The sequence below is a fragment of the Cibotium barometz genome, chromosome 56 (assembly GCF_041138505.1).
Source record: "Cibotium barometz isolate CiBa-2024 chromosome 56, ASM4113850v1, whole genome shotgun sequence".
Lineage (NCBI taxonomy): Eukaryota > Viridiplantae > Streptophyta > Polypodiopsida > Cyatheales > Cibotiaceae > Cibotium > Cibotium barometz.
Window position 1 is genome coordinate 4,110,970 of NC_141101.1, and position 18,746 is coordinate 4,129,715.

An 18,746-nucleotide genomic window follows, 5' to 3' on the forward strand; every position below is an offset into this window, starting at 1 on the left:
CATGAAAAACACTAAAACAAAAGGCCCTACCACCAATTGGACTATCTCACCTCCAAAACATTGCAAGTCTCCCTACCTCTCTAGAAAGGTCTCTTTTGACCTTACCTTCCATAAGTTGGTAACGTTTCTTTGTGCAAACTGTAAAGTACTCCATAGATTCACTATATTATGGAAGTTCTATAATTAACCTCCAAAATATAATCTACAAATTCCCCTCCATTATGTCAAGTACGCTCCATCCTTTATAGGAAGGTCTCTTGAGTAGTTTCCCTTACCATAGATTGGATAATGCAAAGGTTTCTTTTTCAAGAAAATAATTCTAACAATCACCTCTAGCAACCCTTTCTCATAATGGAGAGAAACAAGCAAGCCACATTACAAAGAATCATGAATGTAGAGCTTATTAGAAACAAGTGCAACTGTATCCACAAGCAGTTTGTCTGCTAAGGAAACCAAAAACACGAGATATGCTTCTTTTTTGAAAGAAAAGAGCTTCCTTGACCATGGAAACAAGATGCATGATTGATTTCCTCTTGAGAAATGACTCCAAGAGTGTTGGACGATTCTCTTTCCACACGTATAATGCATTCGAAGATTCGGAGAACATTTCAAAAGCATTTTCTCATGTTATTAACAAACAACCATCAAGTCTTATCACAGTTTCCTAGGCTTTTTGACATCCTTTTTAATTATCCCTCATGATGTGGGGGATGCCATCAAGAGATGTCCTAATGATTGTGAAGGACTAGAGCCACAACGTTTTGCATACAGGCATACAGTTAAACTCCTTTTTGCATAATGACCATGAAGGACTAGACCCACAACTCTTTGCATACAGTTAAAAACTCCTCGCACCAATGTTGGCTATGAAGTATTTAGGTTAGGCTTCACTCGTGCTCGACCCTCTAATGCCATTTTTCTTATCAACAAGGCAAGGGAGGTACACATCAAAGCCCAAAAGTGCATAATGACTCATGGTGAGGCGCTTGACCAAGTTCTGTGCCTCAATCCTTGAATACACTAGGCTGAAACAGTTTGCAGTAAAACCTCTACATGAAGACTGCACAAAATATAGACAAGTTTGGCAGATTGCCTTTCTAATAAGAGTATTTATCACAAGATCCTTTACAACTACACTTTAATTTTCTTACAAATCGAAAATGATGAGTCCTATATATATTAGGCAAAGTAGATAAATTCATCTTCATAAATCTTTCCAGGACTCCTTGACCAGGCACCAAACAAGCAACCAGCACTTGTTTATTTTCATCTCCTTACTGATACAAAATGAGAACATACAAATTGCCTGCATTTATTACTATATTCCCAGAAGGCAAAGTGGATAGAAATCTCTTATTCAGTATTTCCAAGGCTCCATGCAGTGGGCACCAAACAAGCATCACTGTTCATTGGAGCTTGTACCCAGTGTTCCTTTTTGTGTCCTTTTAGAAAAAAATGCGGTGACAAGTAGTAAAGTCCTATATACAGAGGCAGAAGGGCTTGGGCTCCCTCATAAGCATGGAGTATTGTGTGTTGAAAAAACGGGAAAAAAAGGGGGACCAGCAGCTCCCAAGAAGCCCTTGCAGCAGATGATTACACCAATCACTTCCAATTCTAAAAATGCTATCAATTTTAATGACCTGCTTGAGCCTTCTGACAAGCTGGCAGATTACCCATCGTCCCCCTCCTTCCCTCCAAAAAAGAAAAAAGAAAAAAAAACTATATTCCCCCCAAGTGTACCAGTCTAAGCATCCTACCTTGTTGAGAGTCTTGTTAAAGTAATGTTAAAGAAGGCGAGGCGAGCGGGGCCTTACTGGAGTTTTTGATGGGCTCACTCTGAAAAGAAAAGAAAAGATAAACAATAAGTACTCTACCAGGAGCTCAATATCAGTTTTTCTCTGAAGAAGCATATGAAAAATATTAGTCCATTCTGATTCAGCTTTGAAGCAGCAATACTTGAAACTCCCTTAAGGATGCGATGAACAGGACCTAGCATGCGTGCCATGTATGCAACCAACACTCACATGAAGTAGGAATTTTCACTGCACAGAACTTAAATCTGTACAATATCAAAAAGAGAACAATACTGCTTTGCTTATGGGATACAATAGACGAGCTTCAATAACTGATCTAGAACTGCTGAGATAGAGCATATAAGCCAGGGAGTAAGTCACGCTGACAATTGATGAATTGTATGGAGAAGGGGCTGGTAAGTGTATAAAGGACTAGATATGCAAAGCAGCCATGACGAGACCGCATTGGTCTGCCACTGTCCACAATGCTGAGTCAGCCCATAACGAACTACAAGAAAATGCAACACTTTTTACACCCATCCGAGCTCATCTTAGGTCCTGCTCATCTTGGACCCAGTTTGGGTCCTGCAAGCTTTGAATAGTGTTTAAGTGTAAGGTCTACCTACTCCACATGTATGGACCATTATGGGAGCATGTAGCCTATTTAGCTGTGTCAAATCTTATCTAAGTTGTCTATACACCATGTGCTCTCCTAGGCCACCATCCAGTGTAATTACGAGAATGCCAAACACCTCACTACTCAACCAGGGCTACTACTCATAAAGGGAGCCATACAAATGTGAGCTAGCCCATGCTTGGACGTTACAATATAAGGGTGGAGCATTGATATCCAACAACCACCAAACACCCCCCCCCCTTCCCCCTTCTTTCCAACAATAACTCCTCCCTGTCCTCGAAAAGTGGACTCTAGAATAGGTTATCCTCCATCTATCTAGATCACCTACAAGCCTGGTAGTGTCTGCTCCCTAGGCTTATCCTCTAGAATCTGCTCCTTACTTGGAGACTCTGTCACCGATACCATGCAAGAAAGAGAGATTAGGATTAGGGGTAGAGATGCACTCAAGTGGAGTACCACACACATGCACTCAAGAGAGTACCACCATAGCCAAGAGCTTGGGCTCAAGGTTCAGCAAGAAGTTTCTACCCGCAAATTTTGAAGCAAATGGGCAGAAAGAGTGGGATGAGGAAAAGCAAAAAGTTGGTGAGAATGTGGCTACTTATCTCAACAACTTTTCAGCTGTTTCATTGAAGTTTACCTCTTATACTCCTATTCCACCGCTCATGGAAATGCTAAAGTTTGTGAAAACTTATGCAAGCAATGTATATGGCTGGTCCAAAAACATTGGAAGAAGCTCAAGACAAAGCTTTGCAAGCCAAGGCTTTGTACATGCCTTGGATGGACGGCAAAACAAAGAACGACAATCGAGATCCACCTCAAAAGAAGAAGTTTAAAGACCGATCCCCATCAAGAGCTGAGTCTCAAGAGGAGGGGGGAAGTGGGGACAAACCTCCACTCTTTCGAAGAAAATTTTAGCACGCGGAAGCTCTGGGAGTCTTCTTTCAGCCCTAAACACTCTTGGAAACCTTCTGATGCAAAAACGCAGGTATAGAGAGAGAGTAGAGAGAGAGAGAGAGGTGCTGGAAAATTCAGTATATACTATGGTACAAAAAGGTACTGGTCTGCAGCCCTAGGCTGCCTTCTTGAAAAGGTGGATTACACCAAAACAAATCCTACCTAGATGACCCACTCCATAAGGGAGTGAATGGTTATCACAATGAGCAAATGCGCCTTTATATAGGCCTTGGGATCCATGGGAAATTGGCCGACTGCTGGTCGGCCAGCAGCCTTGGCATAAACACAAAAACGCATGGGGAACTGGTCATAATGCCTTAAATGCTTATAAATTGGTCCTCCTCCTTGCGCCTGCTGCTGCTCTTATCTGCTGGTTCAGCCGACCATGTCTATGGGCAGCCGACACCTCCTGTCCTGCAGCCGACAGTACTTCCTGGCACTGCTGATGTCAGCTGATAGTACTTCCTGACAGCCAGCCGACTGCATTACACCTCCATGATCCCAGTTTGTCTTGCTCCAGGTCAACCACAGATGCTACACCTGAGGTTCCTAAATTCTGGTTCATACTCTTTATCTGACTGCCTCTTCTGGATCTAGCCCTGAGAATGTCCATGGCATCTATGATGCACATGACATCCCCCTCTTGCTAAACTTGATGACGGGATTCCAACCTGCTCTTGGATGACCGTCATCATCCCAATCCTATCCCGAAGTCCCTCTGTCATCATCCATCCCTGGCAAACCCTTTTTTCTCTGAAAACCCGGCCTGTTCTCCAAACCATTCTGTCTCTAATGAAGATCTATGCATCTGGTTCCTCTAGTCCACCATCCATTCCTGCCTTGACTCTGAACACCGTCTTGGTCTTCTTTCCTGGAACTGAGTCTGGCACTCTCACATCACCCTTGGAGGATCAACCTCCCTTGGAACCGTTACCTGAGAACCTATCTGGCTCACGGAACTGCCATCCCCTCTGGCACTGTGGAACACCACCAACAAACCTCCTGGGAGTTCTTCCCGATCTGTGTTCTTGCCTTGGGCTTCGAATCAGTGTACTTTCCTGTACCTTGGACCTGTACACCATCATATGGGACTGAATCAGTGTTTAGCTTTGCTGAGCCTGATGCTCTGATACCAATGTAACACGTGGAAGCTCTGGGAGTCTTCTTTCAGCCCTAAACACTGTTTGGAAACCTTCTGATGCAAAAACGCAGGTATAGAGAGAGAGTAGAGAGAGTAGAGAGAGAGAGAGAGAGGTGCTGGAAAATTCAATATATACTATGGTACAAAAAGGTACTGGTCTGCAGCCCTAGGCTGCCTTCTTGAAAAGGTGGATTACACCAAAACAAATCCTACCTAGATGACCCACTCCATAAGGGAGTGACTGGTTATCACAATGAGCAAATGCGCCTTTATATAGGCCTTGGGATCCATGGGAAACTGGCCGACTGCTGGTCGGCCAGTCATAATGCCTTAAATGCTTATAAATTGGTCCTCCTCCTTGCGCCTGCTGCTGCTCTTATCTGCTGGTTTAGCAGACCATGTCTATGGGCAGCCGACACCTCCTGTCCTGCAGCCGACAGTACTTCCTGGCACTGCTGATGTCAGCTGATAGTACTTCCTGACAGCCAGCCGACTGCATCACACCTCCATGATCCCAGTTTGTCCTGCTCCAAGTCAACCACAGATGCTACACCTGAGGTTCCTAAATTCTGGTTCATACTCTTTATCTGACTGCCTCTTCTGGATCTAGCCCTAAGAATGTCCATGGCATCTATGATGCACATGACAAAAATTCTCTCTCAAGCAACGTGTGGAATATACCAAAGAAGGGAAGTGTTTCAAATGTGGAAAGAAGGGACCTATGGCTGTAAATTGTCCCAACAAGCTAGAGCAAGAAGCTAGGGGGACCGGAAGATCATCAGATTGACATCATGCGAGGAAGTTCGTCAAGTGGTTTGCAATGGTGGCTAACCCATTGCAAAACTTGACAAAAAAAGTCATGGGATCTTTGTGGACCAAAGCTAAAAAAGAATCCTTTGAAGCATTGAGATTTTATGCTAGCAAAGGCCCAGTGTTGATTATTTCAAATTTGTCAAAACTTTTTATGGTTGAAAGTGATGCCTCAAGAGATTGCATTGGAGCAGTCTTGAACCATGCGGGCCATGTTGTGGCCAATGAAAGTTAAAAAACTACAAGATTGCAGAATGAAGATTTGGTGACTTCCTATGTCATCAAAGAAGGTTTTCTTATGATGCAAACCCATTTATGTGAGACAAAGGATTCGAGGCCAAAAGTGATTGAAGAAACGCCATGCCCCACCTTACATGGGGCATAGAGGCATATTGATTACAGCTCAAGCTTTGGAGAACCACTTTTATTGGCCTAGCATGAGAAAGGGCATTGAGTTATATATTTGGTTTGTCAAAAGGTCAAGTTTCATCAACAAAAGCTAGCACGATTATTGTACCCATTGAATGTTCTATGGGAGAGTATTGCTTTGAATTTTATCTTTGGATTATTGAAGTCAGGATGCGGGAATGATGGTATATGGACCTTTTTCATATTACCAAGAAGATCAACCATGTATGTTATCGGTTGGACCTTCCAAATCATTGGAGGATACATAAATGCCTCCTATGTCAGTTTATTGAAACCATACACAGGATTACCCCAGAGGAGCCTGTATTAGAGGATCCACCATAGGTGGAAGAACCAGAACAAATTGTTTTTCATTCTATGAGAATTATTTGCTATTGCATACAAAATGGATGCCAGAGGAGTACTTCAAGGACTATCCACATATATTTTGAGGAACCAGTTGGTCCAAATATATTTGAATAGCAGACACAGACGTCATGCGAACAAGACAGATTCAAGATGGAGGGATTGTACCCCTAGCCCTCTTCATTGTATATCATTATTCAGCTTATATAATGGTTACTTGGACATGCTCTAGTTTGGGTGGCAACGATGCCAGATAACCCAAGAAGCAAGATTTGTATTTGGGTGGCAACGATGCCAGATGACCCATTGGACGACAACGATGCCAGATATCCTGGACTTCATAGTCGGGCGATCATTGCGACTAGATAGCCCAAATGACTATTGATGAACAGTCGAGCGGTCATTGCGACCAGATACCCAGATAATTGTATTGGACTTCATAGTTGGGCAGTCATTGCGACTAGATAGCCCAAATGAATAGTCGGGCAGTCAATGTGACCAGATGGCCTAGATCACTATTGATGAACTGTTAGGTGATCCTGGTGACCAGATGGCCTTAAAGATAGACTAAGCGGTTTCCTTCGGGAGCCAAATAGCTCAGTACCAATTTCCGATGAAACCAGACATGACAATCCATGAACAGGAGAATCATTACTTGTGCATTGCATACTGATGTATGTTTGGATTTCTTTCACTTTCTGTGCTATTTTTGATGTGTGGACAATGTTTCGATTTATGTATGGCATGTTGTAACTATTTGGTCCTCCTAGCTCTTTTCACATGATGAAATCCATGTCCGGACACCAAACAAGTGGAAGAAGACATGGGAGACAGAGTCCATACGGTTTGATTAAGAAAAAGCACCATTCTTGGTCAAAAAGCAAGAAAAAGCAAAAAGTCAAATAGGATTGACCGCGAGCCAAGGGCACCATTGAAAAGAGGAGACTGAGCCAGGCCAAAAAGCTAAAAGACGCTTTCTCAAAAACCAGCTCTAAGGCCAAAAAGCAAGGCCTTAAAGCTAGAAAAGCAAAGCACCAAAAGTTGAGTAATATTTTATTAATAAAAGTAAAAAGATAAAAATTCTCTCTCCACTCTCTCTCTTTATATTTTTATCTCTTGGACACGTGGTTGAGTCTATCACTACATGCCCCCCTGGGCTTACACATGTGATAGTCCACTGGGCTCCAGAATACCTAGCCAATATCAGGAATACCTAGTACATGCGAATGATGCATACCTGTTGGTTGACTAGCTTCTGTCTAGTTGTTGCAGGAGGTAAGTATGCATTTATTTTATCTAACACATGTGACAGGCCATGAAAAAGTACCATCAAGAACAAAGCTATTGGTCAAAGTTAAGGCATAGAGATGTTGCCAGATGAGCAAATGACACCACCAATATAGGGAAAGACCAGATACACAAGCTCACCAGACAAGGCTAATACTTAAAACTTATGGATATACTTGAGACTTATGGATATACTTGGAACATATGGCTATACTTGGAACCTATGGATATGCTTGGAACACTTGCACTCCGCATTTGAGGACAACTGCAATATAAGAGGGAGGAAATGTAGCCATTTGGCCCTCCTAGCTCTATTCACATGATGGAATCCTTTGTTAGATACCGGACAGGTAGAAGAAGGCATAGGAATAGGGACCATGAAGTTTGCACATGGAAAAGCGCCAGTCTTGGTCAAAAAGCAAAGAAAAGTAAAAAGTCAAACCGAGTTGACCACGAGCCAGGGGCACCACTGGCAAGACCAAAAAGCTAAAAGCCGCTTTTCAAAAAGCAGGTCAAGGGCCAAAAAGCAAGGCCCTGAAGTTAGAAAATCAAAGCTCCTTAAACCCTTCTCTCTCCCTCTCTCTATCTACGTGGTTGAATCTGTCACAGCACGCCACACTGGACTTACACAAACGGGTTTCGTCTAGGATCCAAGCATTCTGGACAACATCTTCACTTTTTGGGAGGTGAGATCTTTGGCCAAGTTGAGACAGCACGATCTTATAGTTCTCCTTCTGGATTTCGAGAAAGCCTATGACAAGGTAGACTAGGGCTTCCTGGAGGAGACAATGTGCCATATGGGATCTCCCGAGGAGTCGGTCCGAGGTATTTTTCAGCTCTATTTGTCTTCGCATAGCCAAGTCCTCAATCAGGGAGCCACATGCAACAAATTTTTGCTTTCTCACTCGGTCCGACAAGACTGTCCACTAGCACCTTATCTATTCTTGTTTGTTGCCGAGGCCATGAGCAGTTTTCTCTCCCCTAAAGAGACGGGGCTTCAGGGGCTGCGTCTTCCCATCCACTTACAAGAGGAGTTGCTTGACTTGCCAATGACACAATAGTATACTTATCCGAAGATGAGGGGAATCTCCGAAGATTCGTTGGAGCACAGTTCAACCGGCACAAGTCGTGTGGATTCTGGGTTGGCTCATCGCCCACCCCAACTTGGAGGCCAATCGAGGCTTTTCAATGGATCTTGAGTGGCACTCCAGTTCGTTATTATCAATACCAGGTTAGTGTTGATATTTCTCCCGACCAACAGCTAAGCATTCGGAAGAAGATGCTATACTCGAGTTCATCTTTCCTTAACTGGCCAAGTCGTGGTGGCGAACCAGGTTCTTCTTGCCACACTATGGTACATCACCTCTTGCTGGGCCTTCTCCTAGGCTTCCATTGGTCAAGTTCAACAGTTGATCCGCAACTTTCTTTGGACTGGTAGCGATGGGAAGCCTAGGGCCAAGGCGGCCCGGAGAGTGATCATTCACCCTCGACATGGGGAGCATGAGTATCATCGACCCCTCTATTCATAACCACACCCTTCTAGGCAAGTTGATAGTTCACAGACCTTTTCCGAGTGGTGAGCCCTGGAAGGACTTCCTCCCATAGTCACAGGGGACGGAGGGGACGGACCCTTGGAACGGAAGGACGCCATCCCGGGAACACTTTGGGACGGGGACGGACGGACGGACGTCCCCAACTCGGCATCCCTCACAAGGGACAGCGTTCCGGGGACGGATCCAGGAGGGAACGGCTGTGCGGGACGTCTGACGGACACATTTTTGACCATTTTTTTTGGCCGTTTGGGGGGGGGGGCTTTTTGTGGGCCTTTAGCCTTGGCCCATAGGCCTTGAGCCTTTGAGGCTTTGGACCTTGACCTCTCTCTTGCCTCCCTCCCTATAAGAAGACACACACACACACACACGCACTCCCTCTAGGCTCTCACACTTCAAGCTTAAGCTTCACACACACACACTCTCTCTCTCTCCCTCAAGCGGCAAGCCTCAAGGGCCAAGGTCTCAAAGTTTCAAGCTTTCACACAAGCAAGCTCTAGCCTCTCAGCTTTCAAGACTCACACACTCTCTCCCTCACACACACTCTCTCAAGCTTCACACACACACACACACACCCATCCACCCTCACACTTAAGTTCTCCCTCAACTTTCAAGGCTCAAGCCTTATTCTCTCTCTCTCTCACTCTCTCTCTCTCTCAAGCTATCAAGTGACAAGGAGGCATCCATCATCCATAGCATCCTCCTCACGTGGCGGCAGCACTTCAAAGTTCAAGTTCCAACTTCCCGTAGAAGGACGACGGGATGGACATGGTGGGATAAGCTCAATCACACCCCATCCCCTCATGGAGGCTGTTCACAGCCATGGGCATGCAAGCTTTGCCCGTATAGGCGAGTGGGTGGTGGCACAGACAAAGTAATTTTTAAGTGCCGTTCCTACCCCCGTCCCCGTTCCCTACATACGGCCGTCCCCCGTCCCGTTCCCATCCCCGTCCCCCGTTACCGTCCCCCTTCCCTTGTGACTATGCTTCCTCCTAGCAAGGATCTCCGCCCACACCCTGGTTTTGGGAGGTCCTTGGAGGCTTGGCCCCATTGTACAAGATGGATTTTCACGGAGATGCGGACTAGTGGCTTTAGCCCTGTATTTGAGGACACATTTGTAGCCAGCCTCCTGTGCGCTTGGAATCACCTCAAGCCAACCCTTCAAGAGTCCACCCCCGTTGCATCCTAGGAGCACCTCCACCAGCCTTTGATATGGAACCCCCTAGTCCGTTTACCTAGTGGTCATATGTTAGGGTCCCATTGTCCCAATGGTTATATGGAGTATCTAGATCAGCATTGTCTCGAACTCTTCCTGTTGGAGATCTGACGACACAGAGAGTTACTATTCAGAGATCCTCGACCCCGGCACCCATCTCAATCTACCATCACCAGTTTTTCCACCCACAAGAGGAGGACACTCAGACGGATGAGGCCACCACAGTGGCGACGAGGGGCCCACCATCTCGCCCCTTGACTGGAGTTACCCTGCCCCCTGCCACCGCACTTCAGAGAGCCACACGGCCTCACCCTCCAGGACCTCAAGCACTCCAGGGCCAAGGCTCACCAGCCCCAGATTGATGACATCCTCACTGGCGAGACCAAGCATCTATACTGCTAACTCATCCTAGCTTCTCCTCAGGCCTGCAGATCTAGGGGCCCTCCTCACCCCCTCGTCGATGCTAGACATCCTTTATGGAACCCTACCACACATCGATAGATAGTTACACTCACCCCGCGTATCCTCTACACCCACTTTGTACCCACGATGATGAGGATGGTGATCCTATATGATGAGGATGACGATGATGATCCATACATATCTACATCTACCTAAGGGTTCGTGTTAGTTTTTTGGTTATGTTGTCTTGTTTTTCCATGATGAGATTCCATGAACACACTGTACAACTTTCGTCTCATAGACCCATTGGGTCTTTTGCAAGACGTTAATATATCTTCTTCTTCTTCTTCTCTGTGGTTGGGCATTTGAACAACACTAAGAAATCAGCATGACCCAGCTAGTTGGCTGCAACCTGGACAAGAACTTTAAAGAAATCCATAATTCGATAAAATGGTAACAACGATTATTAACATACACTTTGGGAAAACTCCTCGTCTTAAAAAGAACAAAGGTCTGGACAACTTCAAAGAGTCCACTAACAAAACTGTAGATCAACAACTCCATCATGCATAGCAGAAACTACCTGCTGTGACATTCCCATTCATGACACCAATGCTCATGAGTAAATGCAGACATTTTAAAAGTCTAATTTGAGCAGTTGAGAAGTCGTAATACTCCATACTATAATGTCCACAGTAAGCCCGTAGATATGCAGTCGATACATCCCTAAACGCTTTGGTCTTATGGCAGCCACTAAGTAGAGGCTCCCCTCTATATTTCAATCCCTTTTTCAAGTCAAAAGTAATAGAAATGAATGATGAATGTGGACACTTTAGTATAGAAGTACCACTTCATGATGCAACAAGGCTCAAAAATTTTCAATGTTAGACACAGATTCCTTTTCTATTAAGCATCATGAAACTTCTTCACAATTTACCTGATAGGGAGTGAGCCCAGAATAGCACCACTACAATTTAAAGCTGCCATAGCACTTTCAGCCTGCAAAACCCAGCATTTTATGCCATAAATACCAATGCTACTACAACCATTTCCCCCGAAAGAAACAGAATGGTACCTGATTACAAAATGGAAATTATTTTTCGACTAAGCTTAAAAAATTAGCCTTATTGAAACTTCACTAACATGATCCATAATGCTTGAGCAATCAAAAAACCCTTAAATAATTTTTAATGTGGCTAGACACCATAATCCATGATGAAAAAGTTCACACACATAAATATCATTTGCAATACATACAATCAATATGTGTGAGTATTTTGGGTATATTACCCTTATGAGTTTAGCATATTAATTTTTCTATGGCAAGAGATAAAGTGGTTGCACACATCAATCAAAATAAGCAAGAGAACAAGTGGTTTAGCAAAAAGAAATGGCAAAACTAGTAAATTGGAAGAAACCCTAAATGTGGCATCCAGAAGGGGCAGCCAGAAAAAGGACAAGTATAGTTAGGATTTTGGAGCACAAGGCCAGTGTGGACTTGGAGCAAGGCTGGAGGGCATTAAGAGGAAGGCATGTCGGCTGTACCAGAATTAAGCAAGAGGCTGTCGGCTGCATACAGGTGTGGTCGACTGATCTGGAGAGCCAGGCGGCTACCGGCGTTACTATTTATGGGAAAAATTGCCCAGTCAGCCAGCTCAGCTTTGATTCAAGAACACTATATAAGGGCACATGAGCTCATTGATAGATTCATTCAACTCTTTAGGAGTTGGATCGTTAGGGTCCAGCTTTAGGACCAGATTTTGGTGATGTTCACCTTTTGTATGAAGGCAACCTAGGGCTATAGATTAGGTATCTTTTTGTACCATAATAATATACTGAATTTCCAGCATATCTCTCTCTCTCTCTACTCTCTCTTCATGTCTGCGTTTTGCATCACATTGTTTCCAGTGGTGTTTAGGGCTGAAAGAAGACCCCCAGAGCTTCCGCGTGTTACATTTGGGGTGTGACATGATCTTAGGAATCCAATGGTTTTGTCAATATGAGCCTATTCCTAATTGGGAGCAAGACACCTTTATTATCTCTAAAGGTTTTCCTGAGCGTGTCATGATTCGTGAGAATAGGAGCATTCTTGGCATTCCCATGATTTCTCATCTTCAGGCCCGACGAGCGGAAGGAGCATTGATTTATGCTCAATCAGCTTCTATCTTATCGATAACAGTTGTCTCATCTTCTTCTTCAGTCCATCAGTTGTTGGTAAATCGCCTTTCTCATTTAGACATTTTTAAGGATGATCTCACACCCAGTATCCCACCCTCTCGTCCTAAGGATCATCATATCGATTTGGTCCCTAGGACAGAACCTCCTACCAAGTTTCTCTATCATCTTTCCAAGACTTTCAAGGGCAAGCTAGAAGAGCAATTAGTATTCAAACATTTAAAGCACAAGCTATTAGAGCAATCAGTATTCAAACATTTGAAACCTATTCCCTATGGACAAGTTTTCACAGTCAACACAAACTTCCAAGGACTTAAGTGGCTCCCGACGATGCTAAGTGCCCAGTGGAGTGATCAGCACACTAGACAAGGTCAGCTCTTCCACCAATTTGGAGGAATGATCAAGTACATCCCTGGTCAGCATAACCCAGTAGCAGATGTTCTTAGTAGAAAGACCAGCATCCAAAACATTCAGAAATCTACCATTCTCAAAATCTCTAAAAAAGACTTGGATAGCATGCCCAATCCGCACGTCGATTTCGCAGAGTTTGGTACTCAACCTAGTTTGTCCCTCAATTCTGAGCCTAGCCATTATTCAGTTTACAGACAAGCACATAAGTTTAGACAAGATGTCCATTTCAAGGAAGGAGATTGGGTCTATCTGCACATCATGAAACAGAGATTGAAACAAGTGGGCAAATGTTTGTCCCAAGCTTTCTTTCCGTAGTTTTGGACCTTTTCCAATAGTTAAAAAGATAAGTGATGTCTACATGAAGTTAAAGTTGCCTAACAGTTAGACAATGCATGATGTTTTCCATGTTTCTTGGCTAAAACCATATGTTGAACCAAAAGTGTTTGATGTTTCAGATGAACAGCAACCAGATGTGGTAGACAAAGCAAAAGTCATTGAGCCCGAGCAGATCCTTCTTCATCATTGGAAGCATGGTTCCGGTCGACGAATACGTCAGTTCTATACGAAGTTCCGAGATCGAGATACCGACGAAGCCGTTTGGCTAGACGAGAAGTTCTTTGAAGAGTACTCCCAGTTGTTGGCAGACTACTTGGAAGCCATGAACCTGCCGCCAAGTTAAGCAAGAGGGAATGTCACATGCACGCTGCACTGTAGTGCATGGTGACAAGATGGCTCATCATCATCATTACAACATTGTACAGTATTAGTACCCTTTAGGATGATAATTGTCGTACGCCGTGACCCCATTGTAATCCTCAGTCCAGGATAAGGCAGGCATGAGGTACGTAGGTCATTCCTCAGCCATAGCGAGTCAGTCAAATCCCTTAACCCACTTGCAGATATTCATTCATGCATGTAGAGTCAGTAGAAACCTTAGAATTTGCATTAGATAGCACTCTGCATATTGCATATCATTCATCCATTGCATATAGACCATTACAGAAGCCTTCAAATAACATCTAGTATTTTTAGAATATTTATTAGCATTTTTTTCATAATTTACAACATTTAAAATCATTATTTTACATGAACAAGTCGTGTAGCATTTTATGCTACAATCGGCCAGCATTAAATGTTGGTCGACCAACACTTGTGCATATAAATAGGCATGCTTTTGCACCATTCCATTCATTCATAGCATATTTCAGCAATCAAGCCTTCAACGATTGGAGCCTTCAACACAAGGAGCATAAGAAATTGAAGCAATCACCACCTCAGCCCTCAACGTTTCATCCTGTAACATACGGAGAGATCGGTAACTTCAATGCTCAAAAATCAACACACTTGTCGCGACGAAAATAACGCACAAAACTGAATGTAGATGTGCAGAAAAAGAGATAGATAGATATAGAGAGAGAGAGAGAGAGAGAGAGAGAGAGAGAGAGGGAGAAGAGGACCCAGTATTGGGTCCCGAATACCCTCTGTAGGGCCCCCACCACGAATGGTGTATTTACTTTTATTAGAATCATGCAAATCTGAAAATAAAAGACTCACTGAACCTGTTTTGGCTGAGATAGATCTCTGCCCTTGACCTTCAAACCTTCACCTTGCGTTAGCTTCTCCCTTGGTTGTCCTAGCCCTTGAGTAGTCGCAGCACCTTGTGAAATGAGATGAATGAACTAATTTATGCCTTGGGTATTCATACCCCCTAATGTATCCAGTCGGTTGGCTATATTTTCCCTCCACGACTTGCAAAAATAGCATTTAATGCTAAATAAGCCCATGTTTTCACACTACTGCCCTGGCCGCCTTGTGGGCTGCTGTCCAAGCCTGCACAGGCTGCTGGGCACTGACTGACTGGCTGCTGGGCAGCCCTTTGGCCTAGCAACCTGGCTGGGCTGGCCCAAAGGCCTTGTCGGTTGCCTGGCCAGGCCCCTTAGGCTGGCCAACAGCCTACCCAACCCACACTAGGGCCCGTGGGCAAGGCCTGGAGCCTTCCTGGCCCCCTTGGGGTGGCTCATAGCCTTCCCCGTGCCCATAACTTACGCATACCTACTTCTACACAGTTGTCTAACATCTGGTCACAGACCAAACATATAGAGCAACTAACATCATTCCTGAGGGAGACTCACAACGCGGACTGGCACTGCTTCATGTGCAGGACAATGCACACCTGACCTCGGAGGACTAGAGTGGAACCCTGGCTGACTCCTCCCGGACTGGGCTCACATGGGACCGGTTTTCCACCCCAGGTCCTGCACCTTCTGTACAGATATGTGGCATCCAAGTGCGGGATACATGTGACAAATATGTCTGCAGGATACATGTGACACATATGTCTATGTGGCATGCAAGTGCGAGATACATGTGACACATACATTAGCACCTAGGAGCATCAACGCATGAGCATTTAGCCTTCATCAACCTAAACGCAACAGCATACAACATTCAGCCTTCAAATCACCTTGCGTTTTCTGCATGGGAGCAGTTTGCAACATTCCTATCTTCATTGTTTTGCTACAGCACTTTGGTGAAAGTAAAATTCAGCATTCATTCACATCCTAGAAACAATCCCAATCAGCCCTACCTCAGCCTCAGATTTGCAGCCTTCCCTCATTGGGAAGAGTGCATAGGTTTGAGATTGTCATCATTGGTGCTTCTATAGCCGTGTACAGTTCAGCCCGACTCTTGGTCCTCCGAGATCTTGCGTTTGGCTTATCGTCAGTCCAAAGTCAATTACTTCAAAGTAATAAAGCAAATACTATTCCAATAACGGGATAGGAGGCCCTTCAATGGGTAGTTCGAGACCCCATACGGTGTATAGTCTCTCTCTCTCTCTCTCTCTCTCTCTCTCTCTCTCTCTCTTAAAGTTTGAAGTCATAAAAGTGGATTGCTAAACTCACGAAACTCAAGATACAGAAGGCGGAGTGAGACTTGTGTGACAGGATCCTTAATTACGAATACTTCCGCTGCATGTTACATCTATGCTATTTGCACTCTGATTTCTTTGCCAATCACCTCGGCCCCTCTAGCTCCCCCTGCCTCTAGACTGGCCTCTTCCACCTATGTATGACTGTTGCTTCTGCTGCGAATCATTGGACTCTTGTTATCCATAATTCTTGTTTCCTGGCAGCCACCACCTTGGCCTCGACCACAACCTCTACCTCTGCCTCCACTTGAATTGAAGTTGAAGGCCTATTCTAATGTCTTCTTACTTTGTGAAAAAGAGTCCTCACCCAAACACTTTTATTCTATGATCAGCATAGACACTAAGTTCCGAAAGTTAGAAACATTCTTCCTAGTTGCAATGAAAGTCTTGAATGGCTTATACTCTTTGCTAAGTCCATTTAGACAGACGCTCACTAAATCATCATCTTCCACCAATACATTAATAGACTCAAGGGATTCAACCATGCCCTTGATCTTTAAAGCATACTCATTGATAGACATGCTTTTCTTCTCCACAGTATGCAGCTCTTGTTTTAGACACTAAGTTCCGAAAGTTAGAAACATTCTCCCTGATTGCAATGGAAGTCTTGAATGGCTTGTACTCTTTGCTAAGTCCATTTAGACAGACGCTCACTAAATCATCATCTTCCACCAATACATTAATAGACCCAAGGGATTCAACAATGTCCTTGATCTATAAAGCATACTCATTGATAGACATGCTTTTCTTCTCCACAGTTTGCAGCTCTTGTTTTAGCTGCAATTTCCTTGCCTTTGTGTTGGTCTGGAATATCTACACTAGGTTCTGCCATGCAACTGCTAGAATGTTGGCATCTTATATGTGTCCTATCAATGTGTCTGTGACACTGATTGAAAGCCAATACATAACTTTCCTTGCACCTTGATTCCATTCCTTGAATGCCTTTACGTTTGCTGGAGTGACATTCTCTTCAGACAACTCATTGTCTTCTTCAACAGAGTCCTAAAATCCTTCACCCATCAAGAAATTCGTCATTCTGAAATTCCAAGCATGGAAGTTATTCTTGTCCAGCTTTTCACTAACAATCTCATTGAGTTCATCAAACATATTTGCCTGCAACAACCAAAAACCTGCAAACAGATAATTTATGTGTGTGCAACCTTTAACACATCAATATCTTATGTGACTGCTACAGCAATACTTCAGCACGTGTATGTCACCAAATGTGACCAACGTACATGTACACACCCAAGACCAGCAATACATATGCAAACACTATCTGCACTCCCAAAATGCATTGATGCACTAGAATAACCAGATTTCGACCAGAGACAGTTCTCAACCAAAACTTCTCGAAACTGCCAAAAACACCTTACAGTGACCAAATGGATCTTCTTCTCTTCTCTACAACCCATAGTCACAGGGAATGGGCATTTTTAGACTCGGGAATATAGGGGATGGCAGCATCTGCCCGTTCCCATTCCCGTCCCATGTCACTCTATAGTCACAAGGAATGGCCATTCTCAATCTTTTCCGTCCCCGTTCCCCGTCCCCATTTCGCGTCCCATGTGACTATGCTACAACCATATAACTAAAAAGATAAGAGTACATACTATAAGAGAAAGTACTCTCCTACAATAACATACAATGGTCGGTCCATAGTGTAAACTCGACTAAAGGAGCTGGCACTATAACTATGCCATAACTCTAGCACTCCAAAGTGGCTGTCACATAGCCTGTCATCCACATGCGACATCACAGGCGGCATATCAACCATAATCTCACCAACCATGCCAGTGGCATAAGTTTGGAAGCTATCATCTAGGCGGGTCATCAATGTCCGCAACACTAGTTGAGCTCAACGTGCATCCCGCACTCGGATGCCACGTGGACATATATGTACAAGCAAGTGCAGGACTTGGAGTGAAAACTGGTCCCTTGTGAGTCCCAGTCGGCGAGGAGTCAACCAGGGTTCCACTCTAAGCGTCCAAGGTCAGCTATACAAGTCTCGTACATGGTCTTAGTCAGGTGTACAAGTCCCGTACATGAAGTAGTGCCAGTCTGTACTGTGAGTAACCCTCTAGAATGATGACAGGGATTCCAGGTGTTCAAGCTGTAGCCAAATACCAAGCATCTAAGGAAGCATATAGTTGCATTTAGGAATGCATGAAGAGCAGAGCCATGGGACTCTTGGGCTACCAATGGGGGCAGCCCATGGGGCTATGGTATTGGCCCATAACAGCCCCCAAAAAGGACCTTTACCCAGCTGGCCAGCCCAAGCAGGGGCAAGGCCTTGGTCGGCCAGGTCATGGGACCTAGGCACCGTCAGCCAGCCCATATGGCCTTGGCCAGCAAATCGGCCAGCCATGGAGGCCAGCCCAGCAGGCAGCAGCCAGACTGGACGGCGGCCAGCCAATAGAAAAGGCACCTATTTAACAGCAGTAAAAACAGGTCGTGGAGATTATTAAAGCAGGCCGACCCCTATAAGCATCCACCGACCAGCATATTTCAAGCCTATAAAATCATGGGCTAGAGTGTCTTCGAAGCATCTCATAATTCACAAAGTGCTAAAGGTATTCAAGGGCCGGCACAGCCAAGGGAATTCCCAAGCAAAGGTGAATTTGAAGGCCAAGAGTCGAGCATCTAAGGCTGCAGATTTACAGC

At 44.5% G+C, this 18,746-nt stretch overlaps 1 protein-coding gene across 3 annotated transcripts in view; it reads right to left on the bottom strand.

Annotated features, from left to right (window-relative positions):
* Positions 1 to 1,256: 1,256 nt before the first annotated feature.
* Positions 1,257 to 18,746, bottom strand: part of LOC147606810 (polyadenylate-binding protein-interacting protein 12-like) — a 39,601-nt gene continuing 22,111 nt past the window's right edge. For 2 of the 3 annotated variants that reach the window (XM_086791058.1, XM_086791060.1), the window contains exons 9-10: positions 11,505 to 11,566; positions 1,257 to 1,836 (exon numbers count right to left, since the gene is read on the bottom strand). In XM_086791058.1, the coding sequence (XP_086647184.1) occupies positions 1,785 to 1,836; positions 11,505 to 11,566 (114 nt within the window). In that variant the 3' untranslated portion in view covers positions 1,257 to 1,784. The remainder of the gene's footprint in view (positions 1,837 to 11,504; positions 11,567 to 18,746) is intronic. The other variant, XM_086791059.1, reaches the window with a different exon arrangement.